Below are 19,564 nucleotides of genomic sequence, written 5' to 3'. Positions count from 1 at the left end.
TGCAAAACTCACGTTTTTTTTGCCCTCTCTGTACATTTTATGTGGAGTCTTGTTTGTGTGTTTTTCCAGATATGGCCAGTCTTTGCGGCAGCCTGGTGTCAAAGCAGATGGTGCAAAGCTACAAATGCTGAGTCTTACCTCTGATCTAAACGGCCTTTATCAGTGTGAAGCATCTAATACATATGGAAGTAAACACGGTCAGCTCTATGTGCGTGTGGCATCAGGTGAGGTTGCTGATGCATTCATTCAAATCTTTCTGGATTTGTTTCTTAGTTTTTATTTGAGCTTTTTCTGTCGTTGCTTTATTCTGATCTTGTTCTGAAAACCATCTACCTTGAAGAGGTTGGCTTAAAGTATAGACAGCATGAAACCGACAAGTTACTAAATGGATGACTAAAGCTCCACTCAGTGCAATACATCATGTTAAGTCAGACCACCACTGCAAGCTCAAAACATGTCCCAGCATGGACAGATTCTTTTAATGGTCATATCAAGTTTGTCTTTTATTTTTGTGCCTCACCTGCAAGCAGATGGAAGTTTTTAATATGTTGAGGGCAGTTATAGAAAGATTTTTGAATAGAGCCAATCCACCTGACGTGTCCTATTGCCATTTAGATGACTCACAATACTGTCTGAGTCATCTAAATGCGAAATACAAAACTAAAAGCTGATAGGTCTGTCTAGCACAGGCCTATTGCTGGAACACCAAGACAATTCTACTACAATGGCAAAAGCAAGACGCAAGTCACCAGAGCTCTTTGTGTTGCTCGTGCACGAGGAAGAGAACTGTGACGAGCGCCGTTCCTTCTGCTCAAACCCCAGTCACTCTCAGTTAGCTCCCCCGTAGCACTGCTCTTTATTGTGGTTACATGAATATGCATAGGTTTATTAACATATGACATCATACACAAGAGGACCTTGTCTGTGTTTAATGTAGGTATGCGTGTGTGTGTGGGTGTGTGTGTGTGTGGGGTCAAAATGTGATCCTGTGAAGACTCCCCAGACCTGCTGGCGCCAGGAAGTCCAGCAGTTCACTTAATCAAAAGGCAGTGGCGTGTCTAGAAAATTTTTGTTGGGGGGGCCAGGTAGGGGCACGGATTTGGAGAAGGGTGGCAGATATAATTGGTAGATAATGTTAAAAAAAAATCTACCAACCGTTAACCATAATTCAATAACCCTATAAACCTAATAACTGAATGCGCTCTTATTAGAATGAGATTTTAACCACTACAGTGCAAAGTTTTTAGATACTGCGTTGATAAAGTATTGCATTTTCCTTATTCATTCTCACACATACCTTCATTTGTAGAACTCACAGGTGACAATGATGACTGCTGCTCAGTCCACCTTTCCCTGACATTGCTCTCTGCTTCTGGTTGTATTTTAGCCTTCTTAAGGAAGAAATTCTCAACATTTTGAGACCCTAAAGTAATAAAGCAAAAACTTATGTCACAAACAACAACTTTCCTGATGTATGACCTTGACTAGAAGTCAGGGATGTCAAATTCTGGCCCTCATGGACCCCTATCCTGCACGTTTTAGATGTTACCTATACCAACAAAGCCAATTCAAATCAAATAATCCCCAAACTCCTAGTTGTGCACAAGTCTGTAAATGATTCTTTAAATCAGCTGTGTTGAAGTATGGAAACATCTGAAACCGGGAGGACAGGAGCCTTGAGAACCAGAACTGCACATCCCTGCATTGAACATGGCACAGCCATTTCATGGGGTGATTTACACTCTATTCATAACATGGAGCTGGCAGATAGGATAAGTAATGAGAGAAATTAGCTAGACCGCACAGTGTAGTTTAAGTGCTGCCTTATGGTAAACTTTGGTAATATTGATGTATAAAGAACAACACTGGCTGATGATGAAATACAGTCAGCTGGCATGGTGACACTGCCAGTATTAACCTGCAACCAAATCTGCAGCTCCATACAGCAATGTTATGACTTGGATTATATCTTATAACTCATAACTCTTATGCTAGCTCCCCCCAGCAGCCTACTGTCTGAAATATTTGACGGTTGCAATAATTCTTTAAGTGTTATTTTTTTTCCTTGGTATTCTAATTTCACAGAAGTTTACTAAACTCAACAAACTTAATATTACTTACCGGGACATTTATTCTCTCCTCATTTTCTTTCGCCGAAAAATTGTTTTCTGCGGTGCCGTCCTTCGTGCTTGGCTCTCCTTCCTTTGCTAACATGATGCTCAAAGCGCAGAAGCCGATGCTGCATTCACTTACACTCGGATATCTGAGCTTCACTGTGAAAACATAATCGTATATTTGATTGAATTTTATTGTTTTAGCTTCGGGGTGGCACCTGGGGTGGCCAGTCTGGTTGGGAGGGTGGCCTGTGCCCCCCCAGGCCACCCCGCTGGACACGCCACTGTCAAAAGGCTCTTACACTCAAACAGATATAGGTGTGTTTGCTATACCATATATCAAGAGAGAAGATACAACCTCTCTCATGACCCTAGGAGGTGTGTGATCTATGCCAGAACACTCTGGAAGAGGAATGAACATACTACCCTCTTCACGGTACACGGGGTTGTTGCAGACCTCCTACACTCAGAAAAATTATGGTTCTTAAATGGTTCTTCAGATGTCTTCATGGTTCTTTAAAGAACCATCATATGTCAAAGAACCTTTTTATTTTGTAGATGGTTCTTCAGCTATTACAAATGGTTCTTTAAAGAACAAAAGGTTCTTCATCCTTAGCTATCTAAGTTTGATGGTGTAAAATGGCATAAATATTTATTTACTATAATGAGGTTGTGAATTATACTGTGTGTTTTGTTTGTGTGCATGTGTGTGCGAAGGGGGAGGGGGGGGTTACCCTTTAAGAGCAGATTATAGGAAACTGAATATTCAAATAAAAGTTAGAAATACTTGCTTAAAAATATACTGGCGGCAGGGATGGGGGCCAAAGCCTAAAGACCCTACCCCCAACACCCCTAACCCCGCAAACCCATTGATCACAAATAATGTGGTAATAGAATATGGAATTTATATGGACTATGGAATTTATGGATTTATATGGACTATGGAATTTATTATTAAGAAGTTTATGAATATGATGAGTAGTAGTAGTAGACACAATACACACATTCAAATACTGTACTTTAGTTTTAAATTTTAATAAAGTATTACTATTTTCTGCTTCAAGGCATTACTTTTGAGATTATTATATATATTATATATAATACTAGTTATTGTAAACTTTACCAACCACCCAGCAGTATGTAAAGTCAAATTATAAAATACAAGTAAATAACAATTGCACAACAGAATGTCAGTGTAATGAACACACTTACTTAGTTTTGACAAAGCACACTGCTTAGGTAAATGCTCTGAGTACTTGTTCATCACTGAGCAATTTGTTAATATGTTAATGAGAGAGAGAGAGAGAGAGAGAGAGAGAGAGAGAGAGAGAGAGAGAGATCGCGCGAGCTGCGGGCCTTGAACTTTCTAAGGGAAAAAACACTTTCTCACGGACAGTGACAGCGAAACGGATAGCAGTCTTCAGTACCTGCTGGTCTTTGAAGCTCTGGATTCTGGGACTGTTGGAAAAGGTAAAACATTTTCATTAAAACCTTTTTACTGTTTTGTTTTTGTTACTCGTCATTGTAGCTTGCTGTTAATGCTGTGCTAACAATAACGGTTAGCTATGTTAGATACGTTAGCCGTTGACGTTCACGCAATTTAGTATCAGTATACAGAACTGTTTTCCTAACAAAACCACTGTTATAATTAAGTGAAGGTGCTCCCAACTAATTTGAACCTTTGGCTTCTAAAATATGTGGTTCAATTGCGTGCTGCGTACAGAACGTAATGTCAGCTAGACCGATATTAAAATTTATAATATTGTTAAAGTCACTAATATGGCGCCTGAAGCCTGTTTTGACATGAGCTCTGTGTCTGCTCTAGAAACTCAGAAATTCAGTAGAGCTGAGCCGTACATTAAATACTCACATGAGCCTGTATTTTGAATTCTGTAAGAGCTGTATAAAATACAGCAATGCATAAGTGTTTTGAATGAATAGAAATGTGACACATGAGAAGGTGTGACTGTTCCTGTATAACTTATTTTCGGACTAGTCGACAAGTTATGCTCCGGTCATTGATGTTACCAAGATGGATGTCCTTTTGTAATATAGTAAAATTTTCTTTGTACAGTTCATTTATCCACCATCGTACATTAAGCCAAGAAGAGGCCATTATACTAACAAGAGGTATCAACACTGGGCCAAAGTTCAGCACGTGGTTAAAGTTTGTAATCCAGCCAGGGTGTAAATATCACTCAGCAGCCAGAGCTGAAGCAGGTAGCATCAACACATAAATCTACTCTACCCGGCTTAAATCACAAGAGCACCTCTGACCAAAAAGCTGATTTTTCTCGTTTGCACAAATTAATTCAGATTCACTAATTCTGTTCATAGCTCCAACAAAATGAGGAAGAGGAGGGAGAAACACAATTAGATTTAATTACAATTGGATGGAAGTCGAGGACAAGGAGAAGGAAGCTTAGGATGAGGAGGAAGAGAAGCAGCAGAAACATCTTTAGGGATCTCTATGATGTCATTGAGGTTTGTTTCATTAATATTGTCCTCTCACAAAGAAAGATGACTTGTTTTAGATCACCTACTTCCTGTATTAAATAGTTATTTGCAAAACGTTGTGGAAAACCACAGAGCAGGCACGTATAATGCATCTGCAGGTAAATGAACATCAAATCTCTCAGACTAAAAATCTGTATTATACTTTTAGTCTTAAAAACACATGTTGTATATTTATCACCCTTATGATAAAACCCATGTCAGTCATTGGTTTATGGACTTTGTATTTAGAAGCCTCAACATTTGCTTTATTGCTATTGCTATGGTTTTTTTTGTGAGCCTTTTGGGACCATATTAGGATGAGGGATCCGAATCTGTAGCCGTGCACACTACTGTGTCATTTAGCGTGCATACATAAGATTTGTACAGCAGATCCAAGTTGTGCCTTGAAAACAGGAAAGTCGTCTGCATAGAGGAGAACTTTAATAGCAGGCTTGTACAAAGTGAGGCTTTGTGCTCACATTTGCTGCAAACACTCGTTTTAATTCTGTTACCCTGTTTTGATGCAGAATTCACTTGAAATCACGTAAGAACGGGACTTTTTTTATAATGTGTTCTTGTGAATTACTTGTGTATTGCATACATTTGATTTGACTTTCTGCGAGACAACAGTCGTCCGCTGGCTAAAAAGGTTTTCCAAATACCTCCACGTGATCAAGCCTGGATTTAGAAAAGAACAGCAAAAAAATCTGCACCTCCTGCTTCACATGCAATTTATGTTTGTGTGTTCAGAGGTAGCGGCGAGAGGCGGGACCTCGACTCATCCAGCTGGAGAGCCTGATCAGGAGGCGTCGAACATTAACTCTGCTCTTCCAGGGCACCCTGCAGACTCGGCTGCTGGCAACAGCGAGGGAGTGCGGCCGTCGCTGGGATGACGTGAACGCCAAACAGGAGTCCATCACAGGTCGACTGCAGGTATGCGAGTCAGACCTTCTAAGGAGGGTTTCAGTTTTCTCTCTTCTTTATAATTGACCCTTGTTTTCTCTCTCTCAGCTCCTTGTCTGAGAGTGGGAGGGATTTGAAGCACAAAGGGAGAACCTTGTCGTTTGGTTGGCTTATATGGATGCCCACCTGAGTGAGGTTGACCAGCTGACAGGAAACACCTGTGAAAAGCTGAAACAACTGCAGGTGTTGGGGTTGTTTTGATATGACATACAGTCAGGTCCATAAATATTGGGACATCGACACAATTCTAACATTTTTGGCTCTATACACCACCACAATGGATTCCAAATGAAACGAACAAGACATGCTTTAACTGCAAAGTGTCAGCTTTTATTTGAGGGTATTTACATCCAAATCAGGTGAACGGTGTAGGAATTACAACAGTTTGCAAATGTACCTCCCACTTCTTGAGGGACCAAAAGTAATGGGACAGAATAAGAACCATAAATCAAACATTCATTTTTTAATACTTGGTTGCAAATCCTTTACAGTCAATCACAGCCTGAAGTCTGGAACACATAGACATCACCAGACGCCGGGTTTCATCCCTGGTGATGCTCTGCCAGGCCTCTACTGCAACAGTCTTCAGTTCCTGCTTGTTCTTGGGGCATTTTCCCTTCAGTTTTGTCTTCAGCAAGTGAAATGCATGCTCAATCGGATTCAGGTCAGGTTATTGACTTGGCCATTGCAAAACAGTCCACTTCTTTCCCTTCAAAAACTCTTTGGTTGCTTTTGCAGTATGCTTTGGGTCGTTGTCCATCTGCACTGTGAAGCACCGTCCAATGAGTTTTGAAGCATTTGTCTGAATATGAGCAGATAATATTGCCCGAAACACTTCAGAATTCATCGTGCTGCTTTTGTCAGCAGTCACATCATCAATAAATACAAGAGAACCAGTTCCACTGGTAGCCATACATGCCCACGCCATGACACTTCCACCACAATGCTTCACTGATGAGGTGGTATGCTTAGGATCATGAGCAGTTCCTTTCCTTCTCCATACTCTTCTCTTCCCATCACTCTGGTACAAGTTGATGTTGGTCTCATCTGTCCATAGGATGTTGTTCCAGAACTGCGACGGCTTTTTCAGATGTCGTTTGGCAAACTCTAATCTGGCCTGCCTGTTTTTGGGGCTCACCAAAGGTTTACATCTTGTGGTGAACCCTCTGTATTCACACTGGTGGAGTCTTCTCTTGATTGTTGACTCTGACGCACATACAAGTACCTCCTGGAGAGTGTTCTTGATCTGGCCAACTGTTGTGAAGGGTGTTTTCTTCACCAGGGAAAGGATTCTTTGGTCATCCACCACAGTTGTGTTCCATGGTCTTCCTAGTCTTTTAGTGTTGCTGAGCTCACCAGTGCGTTCCTTCTTTTTGGGAATGTTCTAAACAGTTGTTCTGGCCACGCCTGATGTTTTTGCAATCTCTCTGATGGGTTTGTTTTGTTTTTTCAGCCTAATGATGGCTTGCTTCACTGATAGTGACAGCTCTTTGGATCTCATCCTGGCAGTTGACAGCAACAGGTTCAAAAAGCAAACAGCACACTTGAAATGAACTCTGGACCTTTTATTTGTTCATTGTAATTGGGGTAATGAAAGAATAACACACACCTGGCCATGGAACAGCTGAGAAGCCAATTGTCCCATTACTTTTGGTCCCTTAAGAACTGTGAGGCACATATACAAACTGTCATAATTCCTTTACTGTTCACCTGATTTGGATGTAAATACCCTCAAATAAAAGCTGACAGTCTGCAGTTAAAGCACATCTTGTTTGTTTCATTTGGAATCCATTGTGGTGTTGTATAGAGCCAAAAATGTTAGAATTGTGTCGATGTCCCAATATTTATGGACCTGACTGTATATTTGATATGATACATACGTCAAGAGACATTATCCTAAACTGGACTAACAAAGAACCATGAGTCCAACATGAAACTTACCTTGCATAAGGTAAGGCTGAAGTTCATTGATAATTTTAATCAAAAACTTGTTGTTGAATTATTTTTACTGAACATGCAAACATCTGCTGATGAAAATGTCTTGATTTATTGGTCTGCTATGAAGCTATTGCTATTTCTAATATGTTTTATCACTTTCTGATGTTTTATTAATTAAACAATACATGTATTAATTGTTGTGTTATCTATAGATATAGTATTTACATATATTTATTTATAGTATAGTAAAAATGTTTAATTATTATTGTTTAAATGACTAATATGTGACATGTATTAGTAGTGATGTTGTGCTGAGGGTTAAAATGCCTTTTTGTCTTTTGGTATATTACGAAATGTCAATAAACCATTAATATATGTCTATGCTGTGCTCGTATTTATTTTACCCTACTCAAATTCAATTTATGATACATTTTATTTTGAAAGATTTATATATGGTTCTTTAAAGAACCATTTTAAAAAAGGTTCTTTGAAAAACCATTAAAGGTGCCCCAAAGAACCATTTCTTGATGGTTCTTTGGGGCACCTTTAAAGGTTCTTCAATGAACCACTGAAAGAAATGGTTCTTCAAAGAACCATTGTTTGAAAGGTTCTTTGTGGCACCAAAAAAGGTTCTTCTATGGCATCAGTCTAAAGAACCACTTTTGGTTCCAGTTGGCACCTTTATTTTTCTGAGTGTAGGATGAGACATTCTTTCAATCCACAACGATTATATACCTCTAAGCATATATGAGTATATATTTCTAAGCATAAATGACAATCCACAATATAAACCTAACAAAAGCCATGCAAGTGAAAGAGAACAACATCAATCTCATTATATTCTCTCTTTTTTTTTTTTGTCCTTGTAGGAGCATGTTCTGCTGCTTGGGCCTTATTTGGTCTTTTGCTTTCCCTGAATGTCATTGGAGTTACAGCATCGTGCTTTTATAAATATGGATGTTTTCAAAGGTACTCACAACAGCAACACTGCATACAGTTAATATGTAGTTCTCCTGATGTTAATCCATATACACATAATGTACAAATAGATCTGAAAGTTTTTGATCATTTTAAATAAACAATCAAATGCAATTGAAACACAGATTCGTAGCTTTAATTCTAGGGGCTGAACAAAATCTACACAAGTATCAGTCAACCATTACATTTTGAGGGGCTTAAATATATTTGGATAATTCCCACAAAGAGTATGGGCTATGTTATTGTGGCAAGGCGTGGTCTGCGATGCCACTCGGGTATGTCCGCCTCCCTGCAACAGCACGGTAAATTAAATAGGTAAAACCTATGGAGAGGATTCCAAGTGTGGCATTTTCAGCCTGGAAGCTTTTTCTGTGAGCCTCTCAACATGTGATCTAAGGGGCTCTCACTGCAAGTTAGACAGTAACAGTCAAAGCAAAGTGCACTAGCTAGCTTAGTAACAACTAAAAGGCAAAGTCCCCTGTGCTGAAGACAAAAATAAAGGCAAAACAATTCATGAACAAGAAATAAAAGAAGCCAAATACAGTGAAGTATCACAAAGGAAGAAAGTCATTATTTGGTGACGTCCAAGAGTTTAAGACTTGAGTGAGTCGTTGCTTTCAAAGGATTTAACAAAAATATTCAAACAGGACAGTCTGTTTACCATTATTTTTACTTGTACAGTTAGATTTCAGCTGCATGTAAAACAGTATTTTTTTTTATCAAATCTTCTGCACTTGAATTTCACCTTTATTGTTTTATTTAAAATGTATAGTAGTGGTGTATGGGGGCAAAAATTGTGAATTGTATTCACATGGCATCAGGCAGAGTGTCCTAACAACTGAAGCAGGTGTTGACGCAACGGAGCAAGAACAGCAGGGAGAGGTGAGTTAATTAATTTTAATTGTTGATTTTAACACTTTGTTGAAATGTTTCATTGTTCTCTTTTCTTTTACTCACAGTTGAATTTCTCATTCACAATACTAATTAGTATTAATTTGATGCATATGTCTAGTTTTAGTTATGACATTTTATTAAACATGCTTTTCTTGGGAGAACTGAGGAATTCAGCAGAAAACAGGTTATATTGTTTGCTATTATTATTGTGTTGAAAATTATAAAACTTTAATTTTATGTATAAATAATGTGAAATTAAACAATTTTAAATAAATGCTCTGAATTGTCTCCCTCAGGAATTTGTCTGACAGTTATGGAAGGTATGAAGTCAAATGGAGGAGCAACTGGAATGCTTGCACTTCACTCTTATGGAATTTTTTTGATCATCATACCAAATATATAAATAGACTAACAGATCATTCTCAGTGATATGACTTTTTTCTGCAAACCTTATCACGCCTGTAGTTTTTGTTGAACACTCGAGGATGTGGACAAGTGGGTGAAACATTTGTCTGACAGATAACTCAAGCAGAGAAAAACATCCTTGCAAAAGTGTTGAACTTTTCTGTGTCCACTGTTTCGAACAGTGATTCGAAACAACACCATTGCAGATGTGGATGCAGAGCAACTACAGATGAAAGTTTCAGCCTGTCTCAGTAATGCAAAGGCCCCAGCATCAGACATAATGTAGACTTGTAGTCAAGACCGCCTAAACCGAGACCAAGACAATACCGAGACGAGACCAAGACCGAGACAAAAAAGTCTTTAAACTGCAGCCAGATGCTGCTTCGTTTACAGGTGTCAGGCATATTTATGTGTTTTTGCGATGCACTCGCACAGCCCTCCTCACCGCTGTCTACTGTCTCACTCACTTACTGAGAGGACAGACGCACGCTCCACTTGACTGTCGCATCTCTCACCCTCTCTGTTTTTCACATAATGATATTATCCTATATCCTCACATGTGATTCGTCACAATATGGAGGGATTGGAGCACAGCTGAGCCACTGTGTGAGAGCTGAGCAGCAAAAGGAAATTAAGTGAGGAGCCGGCTCTCGCTCAATGGGAGTCGACTCTTCTGATTCACTACAAAGCACTCTCTAAGCACAGCTCTTAGAGCTGATGCTTTTGCGCATGACACATTATCAAACATTACGTTGTGTGTCATGGATACTGCTGACTCCAGAGGCAGAGCCAGACAATTTATAAACCCTTTATAATTTATTTTAGCCCTAAAGGGTAGTATGCATGTGGGATGGGGAGGGGAAATGACTGAAAGATTTATTAGGCTCTGTTTTGAGTTTTGTTCAAAAAAGAATGACTTCATGACTTCAGGAAAAATATATATATCACATATGCAGGACACCTTAAACTAGTTGTTTTAATTAAGCAGCAAGGCAGAACAAAGTCGGGGCTGTATCAAGACACGCGGACTAAACCCCAATTCAACCAGACCCAGAACTGATCTGGAATTAAAACAGGACTACAACAGTTCAAAATCAGGACTACTGAGGACTTAACCAAGACAGAACCAGAATCAAAACTAGATGATAGTAGCACTAAAAATCATCATAGACCTGCACTACACTTATTTTTTAATTCTACCAAAGTACACTATTTAGATTGAGAAAAGTTTAGATAATTATTTAGCCTTGTTGTGCAAACAAGCCTGCATAACTTAATAAATACAGAATTTGAAAAGTAACAAATGGTATCTAAAAAGAGACACAAGGTACTAGATACATGTAGATTGATAAATATAAAAAACATATTTGTTAACTTGAAGAGTAAAGAGAGAAACTATCTGTATTTCTTAATTATAAATGGCACCAAATTGTATTCAAAATTGAGCCACACTTATGGAGGTCCACAATTCTTTTCCTGGTGTTTTGGTTGACATCTCTTGAATTTCCCATGTCACAGAAACAGGTTCTGTGTTTTGCCTTATATGCATCCACAGGTGTGCCACCAATTTACTCACGTGGACTCTACTAACCTATCAGAAGCTTCTTCAGCTCAGAATGGAATCGTCTGGAGTTTTCTTATTAATTAACAATAAACTTAGTGTATATGTACTCCTAAATTTGATGAAAGTGATAAAAAATAGACAGCTCTGTCTCTCTTTATTCTGACATTTAACTAATTCAAAAGATATTTAAATATTTATTTATCTAAAACAAAACAAGTTTACTCTAAATTGACGTTTAACAGTAAAAAAAAAAAAAGTTTATGTAGTGTATGTAAATATCTGGTTTTAGCTATGAATATACTGCTGTGTATTGAAATTCCTCTTGTTTTGCATAGAAATATACTGAACAACATACAAAGCATAATATATAAAATAACATCTACCAGAGATTTTTCTTTGAAAGAAGCCCCTTATGTCCATTGTTGTGTTCATCAGTACATAACTGAAACCGATTTAAAGAGCTTTGTTTAGGGTAACAACTGAAAATATGAAATAAACACACATGTAAGCTAAGACTCTCTAAAAAACAGCATTGTTGTTCGGCTTTTCATTTCACCATTTGTTGATTCACTCGAAGAGCAAGTAACATAATATGGGTCAAGTAATCAGTTTGATATCAATCTTTTGTGATACACCGTCATATTTACATTATTTGTACAGTACGAATGATTTGCTTTGGTACCTGGTCAAACTTAAGCTCTCCTCTGTCTGCCTGTCTGCGTTTCTCCTACAGCAAACTCGCAGGCAGCAGCTTCTCCACCCTTGCTCACATGTGTAAGTGCTGTGCTCAGTCGCCTAGTGTCCGAGTTCGGATCATACCAAAATCAGGGGGAATTTACGACTGTGCGCTATGTGCTTTGAGTATTGTGTGTAGTTTTTGTGTTATACAGTTGTCAGTCAGGCATCTAACTATGAAACAAATTACACTCCAAAAGACCCCGGGCTTCTGAAAAAATGACCCGGGCTTAAGCCCAGTAAGCCACCCCCCCCGCTCCGCCAATGGTTGACTCCAAATCTCCCGAACACTATGTCGATCTGAAACAGCAAGAGCGAGACCAAGACAAGACCGAGGGATCCGAGACCAAGACAAGACCAAGACCAAAGTCCGTCAAGACCAAGACAAGGCCAAGACCACGTAAAAGTGGTCTCGAGACCAAGACCAGTCTCAAGACATCCAACTCTAACAAAAAGCAGATGCTACACCAAGACTCTATGGTTTACTAAAGATACATAAACAGGGTGTACCTTTAAGACCAGTTGTCTGTAGGATCAACTCGGTCACCAATAACATCTCATATTTTAAAGTAAAGGCTTTAAAAGGCTTAAAAACCAAGTTAACGCTGAAAGTACTAACATCACTAATGTCACATAACTTTGCTGTTTGTGGCCAACAGTAATGTTTTAATGTTCTTCGTTACTAAACATTTGCACATAAATAAGTGACATAATATTCAGCACTTACTTTTAAAAAATTTTATTCTTCGGCCGCCCCGCTTCAGCCATCTGCCTTTTTTTTTTTTTGGCAAAATTATCCACACCCACCCCCGCGCTATGAAGTCTGGGATATGTTGGGCCACGAAGGACACTCTGACCCATCCTTCAAATCCGAGGAAATGAAGGACGCATTTGGAGCAGCCTTCGAATTGGGACAGCCTTTGTCACGTCACTGTGACGTAATTGACCGTAAAATGCGGCCTTCAAGGCTGCAGACCCTGAATTGGGATACAGCCATGTTGAGGAGGTAATTCAGCCATTTCAATCAGTTTTGGATCAAGGACACATCTAAAACCTGCAGGACACCAGCCCTTGAGCCCTGGAGTTCGACACCTGTGCCTTAGCAGAACTACAGTGCTGTTTTGAGGTGACTGACTGGGAGACACTCTGTGAGCTTCACACCGAGGACATCAATGGGCTCATTGAGTGTATCACTGACTACAAACTGTTCATTGTTAGCCAAATAACAAGCCATGGGCATCAAAGCTCTCCTCAACGACAAGAAGAGGTCTTTCAGACGGGGCAATAAAGAGGAGGTGAGAAGGGTCCGGGTGTTACTAAAGGACAAGATCAGAAAGGCTAAGGACAATTACAGGAGGAAGCTGGAGTGGAAACTATAGCAGAACAGCATGAGAGAGGTGTGGAGTGGGATGAAGACCATCACTGGAATCAAGCCAACCAACAGCAGAGGAGCTGGGGGCAGTGAGGAAAGAGTTGAATTTGTTTTTCATCAGATTTGACACTGCAGTGAATCCTCACCCCACAACCTCACCTGCAGTCAGCCTGGAATCCAGAGCCACACCACCAATCTCAGGATTTTCTGAGTCAGCTGTGGCCAGTGCTATCCTCTGTGATGTTGCATGCTGGGGTGGCAGGTTGAGGGTTGCTGATGCCGACAGAGTCAATAAACTGATCCATAAGGCCAGTAATGTTGTGTGTATGGAGCTTGATAGGTTTGTAGCATAAACCTATTCGCTGGAACGTTCAGGACAATTTGCTACACAGCAAAGAACAAGACTCAAGTAGGCAACATCCTTGTGTTACTCATGCATGAGGAGGCCTGCCTGGAGCCAAGTGTCGTTCCACCCACTTGACCTCCGTCAGACTCTCAGCCAGGTTCCCCATAGCACTCCTTTTATTGTGGTTACATACATATGCATAAGGTCATTAACATATAACAGCTTACATAGGTATACATGTGAACAAAGAATACCCTGTGTGTGTGTGTGTGTGTGTGTGTGTGTCCATAAAGTGACTTCCTAACCCTGCTGGCCTGGAAGTCCAGCAGTTCATCTAAACAAAATGCACTTAGAGTAAAACAGACATAGATACGTTTATCCTACCATAAAACAATAAGACAAGGTACGACCTCTTCCCATGCTCCCAGGATGTGGGTGTGAAAACCAGAGTGCTCTGGAATGCACACAACGTGTGTCTGCAGACTACTAAGGATCAAACCTCTATTAATCTACAACTAATTATAAAACTCTAAGCATATATGAGTAGATATTTCTAAGCATAAATGACAATCAACAATACAAAACCTAACATTCCCTCCTTTTTGGCAGTTATGCTAGAAAAGTACCCAGTTATGAATACCTCACGTCTGACAGTGTCAATGCAACCATTTTTATACTCAGCATATGTCAATGTACACCGTTTGGCAAATGTATTAGAAGTTATCCAAGTTTTCATTGATCTCATTCAATGGTAAACTGCATCCTAAAAGCAAACAAATGAATTGTTACTGCTCAAAAGAGAAATTAACATTTTCAAAAACACTCCAGCTTGGTGGTGCTCCTCTGCAAGACATGTAAATCACACGTCTCTCTGCAGAGTGGTTTAAGTTCTGCATAAATGTCTCTTCCAGTTGTTCCCATCACTGTCCATAGGACCAGAGTCCAAATGTATGTAGAATAGACATTCAAACATACCAGTTGAGTTTGTTGTTTGTCACCATGGGTCTCAGCTATCGTGAAAGCTGCAGACCTCTTCAGCACTCTAGTTTTATGGCCTCTGCCAACCCCCATCACCTCACTTCAGGCCTCTGTCCTGTGGGGGATACATATCCTCCATTGTCCATCCTCTGCAGGAAAAACCCTCTGTGGAAAGGGTGCTGGATCCAGTTATCTTACTGCTGTTTATGATCCCAGCAGTCTTCAGGGTGTCATTGTATACACAGTATAGTGACACAGCATTAGGTGATGTTCATAGGAAACTGCTGTCATCACGACCATAGCTTCTGGTTCCTGTGCTTTTCACAGAATCATGATGCCATCCTTGGACTCCGCCTGCGCTGTCGATGGAGCTTGGCACGCTCCCCTTATCCTTCAGGTGCCCGTCTGTCGTCCACAATCTCCTCTGTTGGTCTCTGGAAAGCCCCCTTGGCACAGCTCTCATTCCAACGCAGCTTCGTGGTCCTTGCTCTGGCTCCAAAGTCTGATCTCATGATGGGCCCCAAACAGCTCGACCTTTGACCTCAACCACTGCCTTGGCTGTCAGCTATGCCTGGAATGGGTTCGCTTCTCACTGGGCCTCAGAAGATTTCTCAAGAGATTCCTTTCAGCAATACCCTGGACTGCTGCACCTGTATTTCCTTGCTAGGAGGAAAAAACTTCTATCTGGAAAGCATGTCAATCATCATCAAACCACATTCTTTAGTTCAGTGAGCTCCATCTATGGACCATCAAAGCCTCATCTGAACATGGATGCACCAATTGCATAGGTTTAATACCCGTTGATGAACTGTTAATCACACAAATCACACAAAAATCCTAAAAACATATTTTAGAAAACATAAAAAGATAGTTTCATGTAACTCTGTAATTCTGGACCCCTCCTCTTGACGCATGGACACTCCCATGAGTCAACTCATCAAACCTAGATTCCTGTCTGAAATAAAAAGTTAGCGAGATCATGTCCCAGGCAACATCGGGGTGTCTCCCCCTCTGGAGCAGCACCACCCCGGACCTATAACCCTGCAATAAAAGATGTTAGTGTGTTTTGCATATTAGGTTTGCTTAAAACCCCGCTCCGCCAGGAGCCTGCATACACACCATCATGGCCTGGAAAACAAGATCTAGAAGTAAAATCAACCTTCACACTTATAAACAATTGTATAATACGAGTATGAAAGCATTCAGCATCAAGAGGACAAGTACCATGTGCAGGTTTTCTCAAATCAGTAAACTGCAATTATTGGCATAATTTGCCTCAGACATGGATCATCCCATGTACTCAGTTAACATTAATGTAATCGGTGACTTCCCTTAAGCAAAGTCACTCCACTTAGCTATCACTAGGAGCTCAGTAGTGGCCAGCTAATGAGCCCCATATTAAACTATTCCATAAACACTGTATCTCTCATTTGCTTTCTCATGTTACTTGTCCGTCTCTGCTGAATCCTCTACATGCAAACTTAGAAAAACAAACATTTAGCAACACACATGGACAATCCTGGAGGTCAGGCACAAATTGACAGGGTCCAGAGGTGCTGTAAAAAGAGCATAAAGTTAGCCAACCATAACTGTGGACACAAGTGACACTAGTTTCAACACAGGAAATGTTTCACATGTTATTCACATCGTCAAAATAACCTTCACATTTCCCCAACAACACAGTGTAACAGCATCACCAACTCATAACCTGTAAACACAGTTTTCTTCACACATAAACCCAGAAATCCTGTCGTAGAAAAACATCAACCAGCTATCCTGGTATAAACCACATGATCAAATCACATGAAGAACTGTAATGCTGTAGAAATGTTAGCGCTGCGCAGGTGTATACACACTTTCTCACAGTTACCTCTGTGAGCAACACAAGGTAGTGAATAACACCCTTGGTAGATGCAAACACAGAAAGTGGCATTTAAAAGGCTAAATTGTCATGCAACCTCGGATGGTGCTATCATCTTCCTGCTCCTTGTAAGAAGAAACACACATAGATTTATCTGCACCTTTGTCAGTTGGGGGTTAACTTTGCACAGTCGTGTTACATCAGTAAAATCGTGTCAGCTTTTGTCAGCTGTTGTCAATCAGTCAGTTTTATTTCTCTTACTCATTTGTTATTCACTCATTCATGCATTCATTCATTCTTTGCTAAAAGTGGAACCCATCGACGCATTCAGTTTCCACACATAGCAAAATGACGTCATTTTAAAAAGAAAAAGAAGAAAATTTCAAAAGAATTTAGGCTGGATTATCTCGCTCAATCCTTTTTGACAGGGACTTTCATTTTAATTATCCCAGATAAGTGACTTTCTCCGGAGCCCATTTTAATTTTTTGGAGAAAGTCAACGGTTTGCAACGGTTTTCTCGACATGTCGTATAGCGCTTTTGTTCCAATCGTGCAGATCTGCTCAAACAGAGATTATCAAACAAAACTTTCAGTGCACTGTGAAAGTATCAAAATAAAAAGGCCTCGTTCAGTCATGACACACACTCCTCATCTCAGGAGGGTAAATCATACCATTAGCATGATTTATCAAACCATCATACTAATTGGCAGGCTCAACTTCACAACAAAAGAAAAATCATCAGCTAGATAAACACCAAACCAACCATCAGCCACACAACACACAACATAACCCTAATGTCTTATTAGCTATGAATTTAATCTGTACTTTTTTACTCATTTAGGCCAAAGATCTCATTTAGTTTTCCTTTTTTCCCGTCATCATAAAACATGTGACATGACATCAGATATTTCACAAAAGAAGTTTGTTATGTATTCAGAGTTGTGTATCTGGGTGCAGGATTCATCCACACATCACAACAGGAAACTCAGTGTTTTAGAGTCTCCACACTAATAAACTCCAACACATCCCATTCACTCGTGCTAGAATTCAATCACCTTGCATTAATCTAAGAACGATCAACTAATTTGCATATCAGCTATTAACCCACTAAGATGGCAGGACAACAGAAATGCATGTTCAAAATATTATCACAACAATAGAATTTCCCTCATACAGTAAAATATTTTGTGCTGCATCAATCAGGCAGAAAGCATCTCCCAATTTACTATATTAACAACTAAATTTATTGTCCGATCACTGGTTGGTCAAACCAAAATCTTTTTTCCCACAAAAATTAAACTGTTGTCCTGCAACCTAGAGAGTTAACTGTCAGCTTGGATAAATTCAGTATTTAATAACAAGCGTCTGTTAAATTGACACTATTTTAACACTGATGAGAGATAACAAGCTGATTTTCATTGCATATGTGTTTGTGTTATTAGGCAAGTTTAATGGATGTCTCTGGAGCTGCATCTCCAGCAGGGCATGTTCTTAAAGCTGCCTTTCCTACACACTTCTCTGCTATTAATTGATCATTTTAACTAACGTGCTATGAGTCCACGGGTCTTTGCATCACACGAGGTGACTTGGACAAGATGATAAACAGACTCACATGCTCAAGATGCTGTCTAATCTTCATGAGCTCTCTTGTATCTGTGTTAGTAGGGTTAATGCATGTTCTGCTTGTGTGTGTGATTTTGTATATGTTTCTTTTTGCAGTGTTTCAGACTCCTTCACAATTTTCCTACTTAAGCAGTCAGTATTATTTTGCCCAGATTTGCTAACCCAAAATTTTGATTTCCCACATTAAACAACAGCTTTCCTCTGTGTTCTCACCTACTGCTCTCACTCTGTTGTCCTCTCCCACTTCAACAGTCCAACAGCCGGCAGTTCTTCTTCAGCTTTGTCCTGTGTTCCACTGTCTCTTCTTGCCATTTTCTCCAAAGGTGGCAAATGTCAACTTCCAACAGTCTCCTCAGTTCTTTTCACAAGCACAGTGAAGTTGCAGCTTGTTGGAAACACAGTGCCATTCATCAATCAGTCAGGATGATGGTTTGCTCTTCTTCTGCGATGCTGTTTGTCCACACTGCTGCTGCTTGCTGGGTCTCTTTGCTCAGGACTTTGCTGCTGTCTCTTTATCTGCCATGTTATTGCTCTTGGAGCTGCATTCCTTGTCTTCAGGGAGGAGTGAGAGCTCGCTTGTGAGGTTGAGGGACACATGGAGCTGTAAATAAGTTAGCCAGAAACCTGGCCTGAATGTTTCCAATGATGTTAAACTATAACTTTCTTCCGACCGCTGCATGTGGAAAATCGGTCCAGGTCTGCTTTTCATCTGAAAGTGACAAACTAAGACATTTTCATTATTATCATCACTGCTTAACCGACACACAGAATTCTCTCTCTGTCTTTTGAACTCGTCTTCCTTAAAAGCAGAAATTAGATTGTAGTTGTTTCTTGGCTGATAGACACAAAACCCTTTTCCTATAATCATTTTTCATCTATAATGTAGATTCTGTCTCTTTTTACTCTTTTTTTTTCTTTACAATAGCTGGTGACCTGCAGAATCACCGCTCTCACAATTTGTGACAATTACGTTTACACAACGCACACACACACTGCGACGTCAGGCACATTCACACTCACTTTTTTTTCATCTGCATAAATAAATCATGTGGCTGATGATATGTGCCATGGTGATCCATAAGTATGATCACAAGTTTATGTAATTATTTTTCAGCCCAACAAAGCAAATAAAAAAGAACATGATGCTGATGCTATGAACACTCTACACACGAGTCAAGATCCAGGAAAACTGCTGCGCATCTGAAAGAAGAAGCTGAACTCACGGATACGCTACATACTCGAGTTATCATAGTTCTCTTCCCCTTTCTTTGATGAGTTCTCAGCCAGCTCCTGATC

The 19,564-nt window shown here is 39.9% G+C and overlaps 1 protein-coding gene across 4 annotated transcripts in view; it reads left to right on the top strand.

Moving 5' to 3' along the window:
- LOC134646257 (nectin-4-like) overlaps positions 1–19,564 on the top strand; it is a 47,123-nt gene that overhangs the window by 18,336 nt on the left and 9,223 nt on the right. The window contains exons 5-9 of one of the 4 annotated variants that reach the window (XR_010096636.1): positions 70–224; positions 3,511–3,584; positions 4,452–4,598; positions 5,361–5,543; positions 5,622–5,664. Coding sequence is in view for 2 of the 4 variants with exons in the window: in XM_063500091.1 (XP_063356161.1) it covers positions 70–224; positions 8,381–8,480; positions 9,311–9,371; positions 9,680–9,691 (328 nt within the window). In the remaining 2 variants the exon portion in view is untranslated. Of the gene's footprint in view, positions 1–69; positions 225–3,510; positions 3,585–4,451; positions 4,599–5,360; positions 5,544–5,621; positions 5,665–8,380; positions 8,481–9,261; positions 9,372–9,679; positions 11,530–19,564 lie in introns of those variants that run through there. The other 3 variants (XR_010096637.1, XM_063500091.1, XM_063500092.1) reach the window with 3 other exon arrangements.

The sequence above is a fragment of the Pelmatolapia mariae genome, linkage group LG16_19, assembly GCF_036321145.2.
Source record: "Pelmatolapia mariae isolate MD_Pm_ZW linkage group LG16_19, Pm_UMD_F_2, whole genome shotgun sequence".
NCBI classification, from domain to species: Eukaryota; Metazoa; Chordata; class Actinopteri; order Cichliformes; family Cichlidae; genus Pelmatolapia; species Pelmatolapia mariae.
Note: the sequence above shows the minus strand (reverse complement) of the source record. Positions and strands in the feature narration are given on the sequence as shown.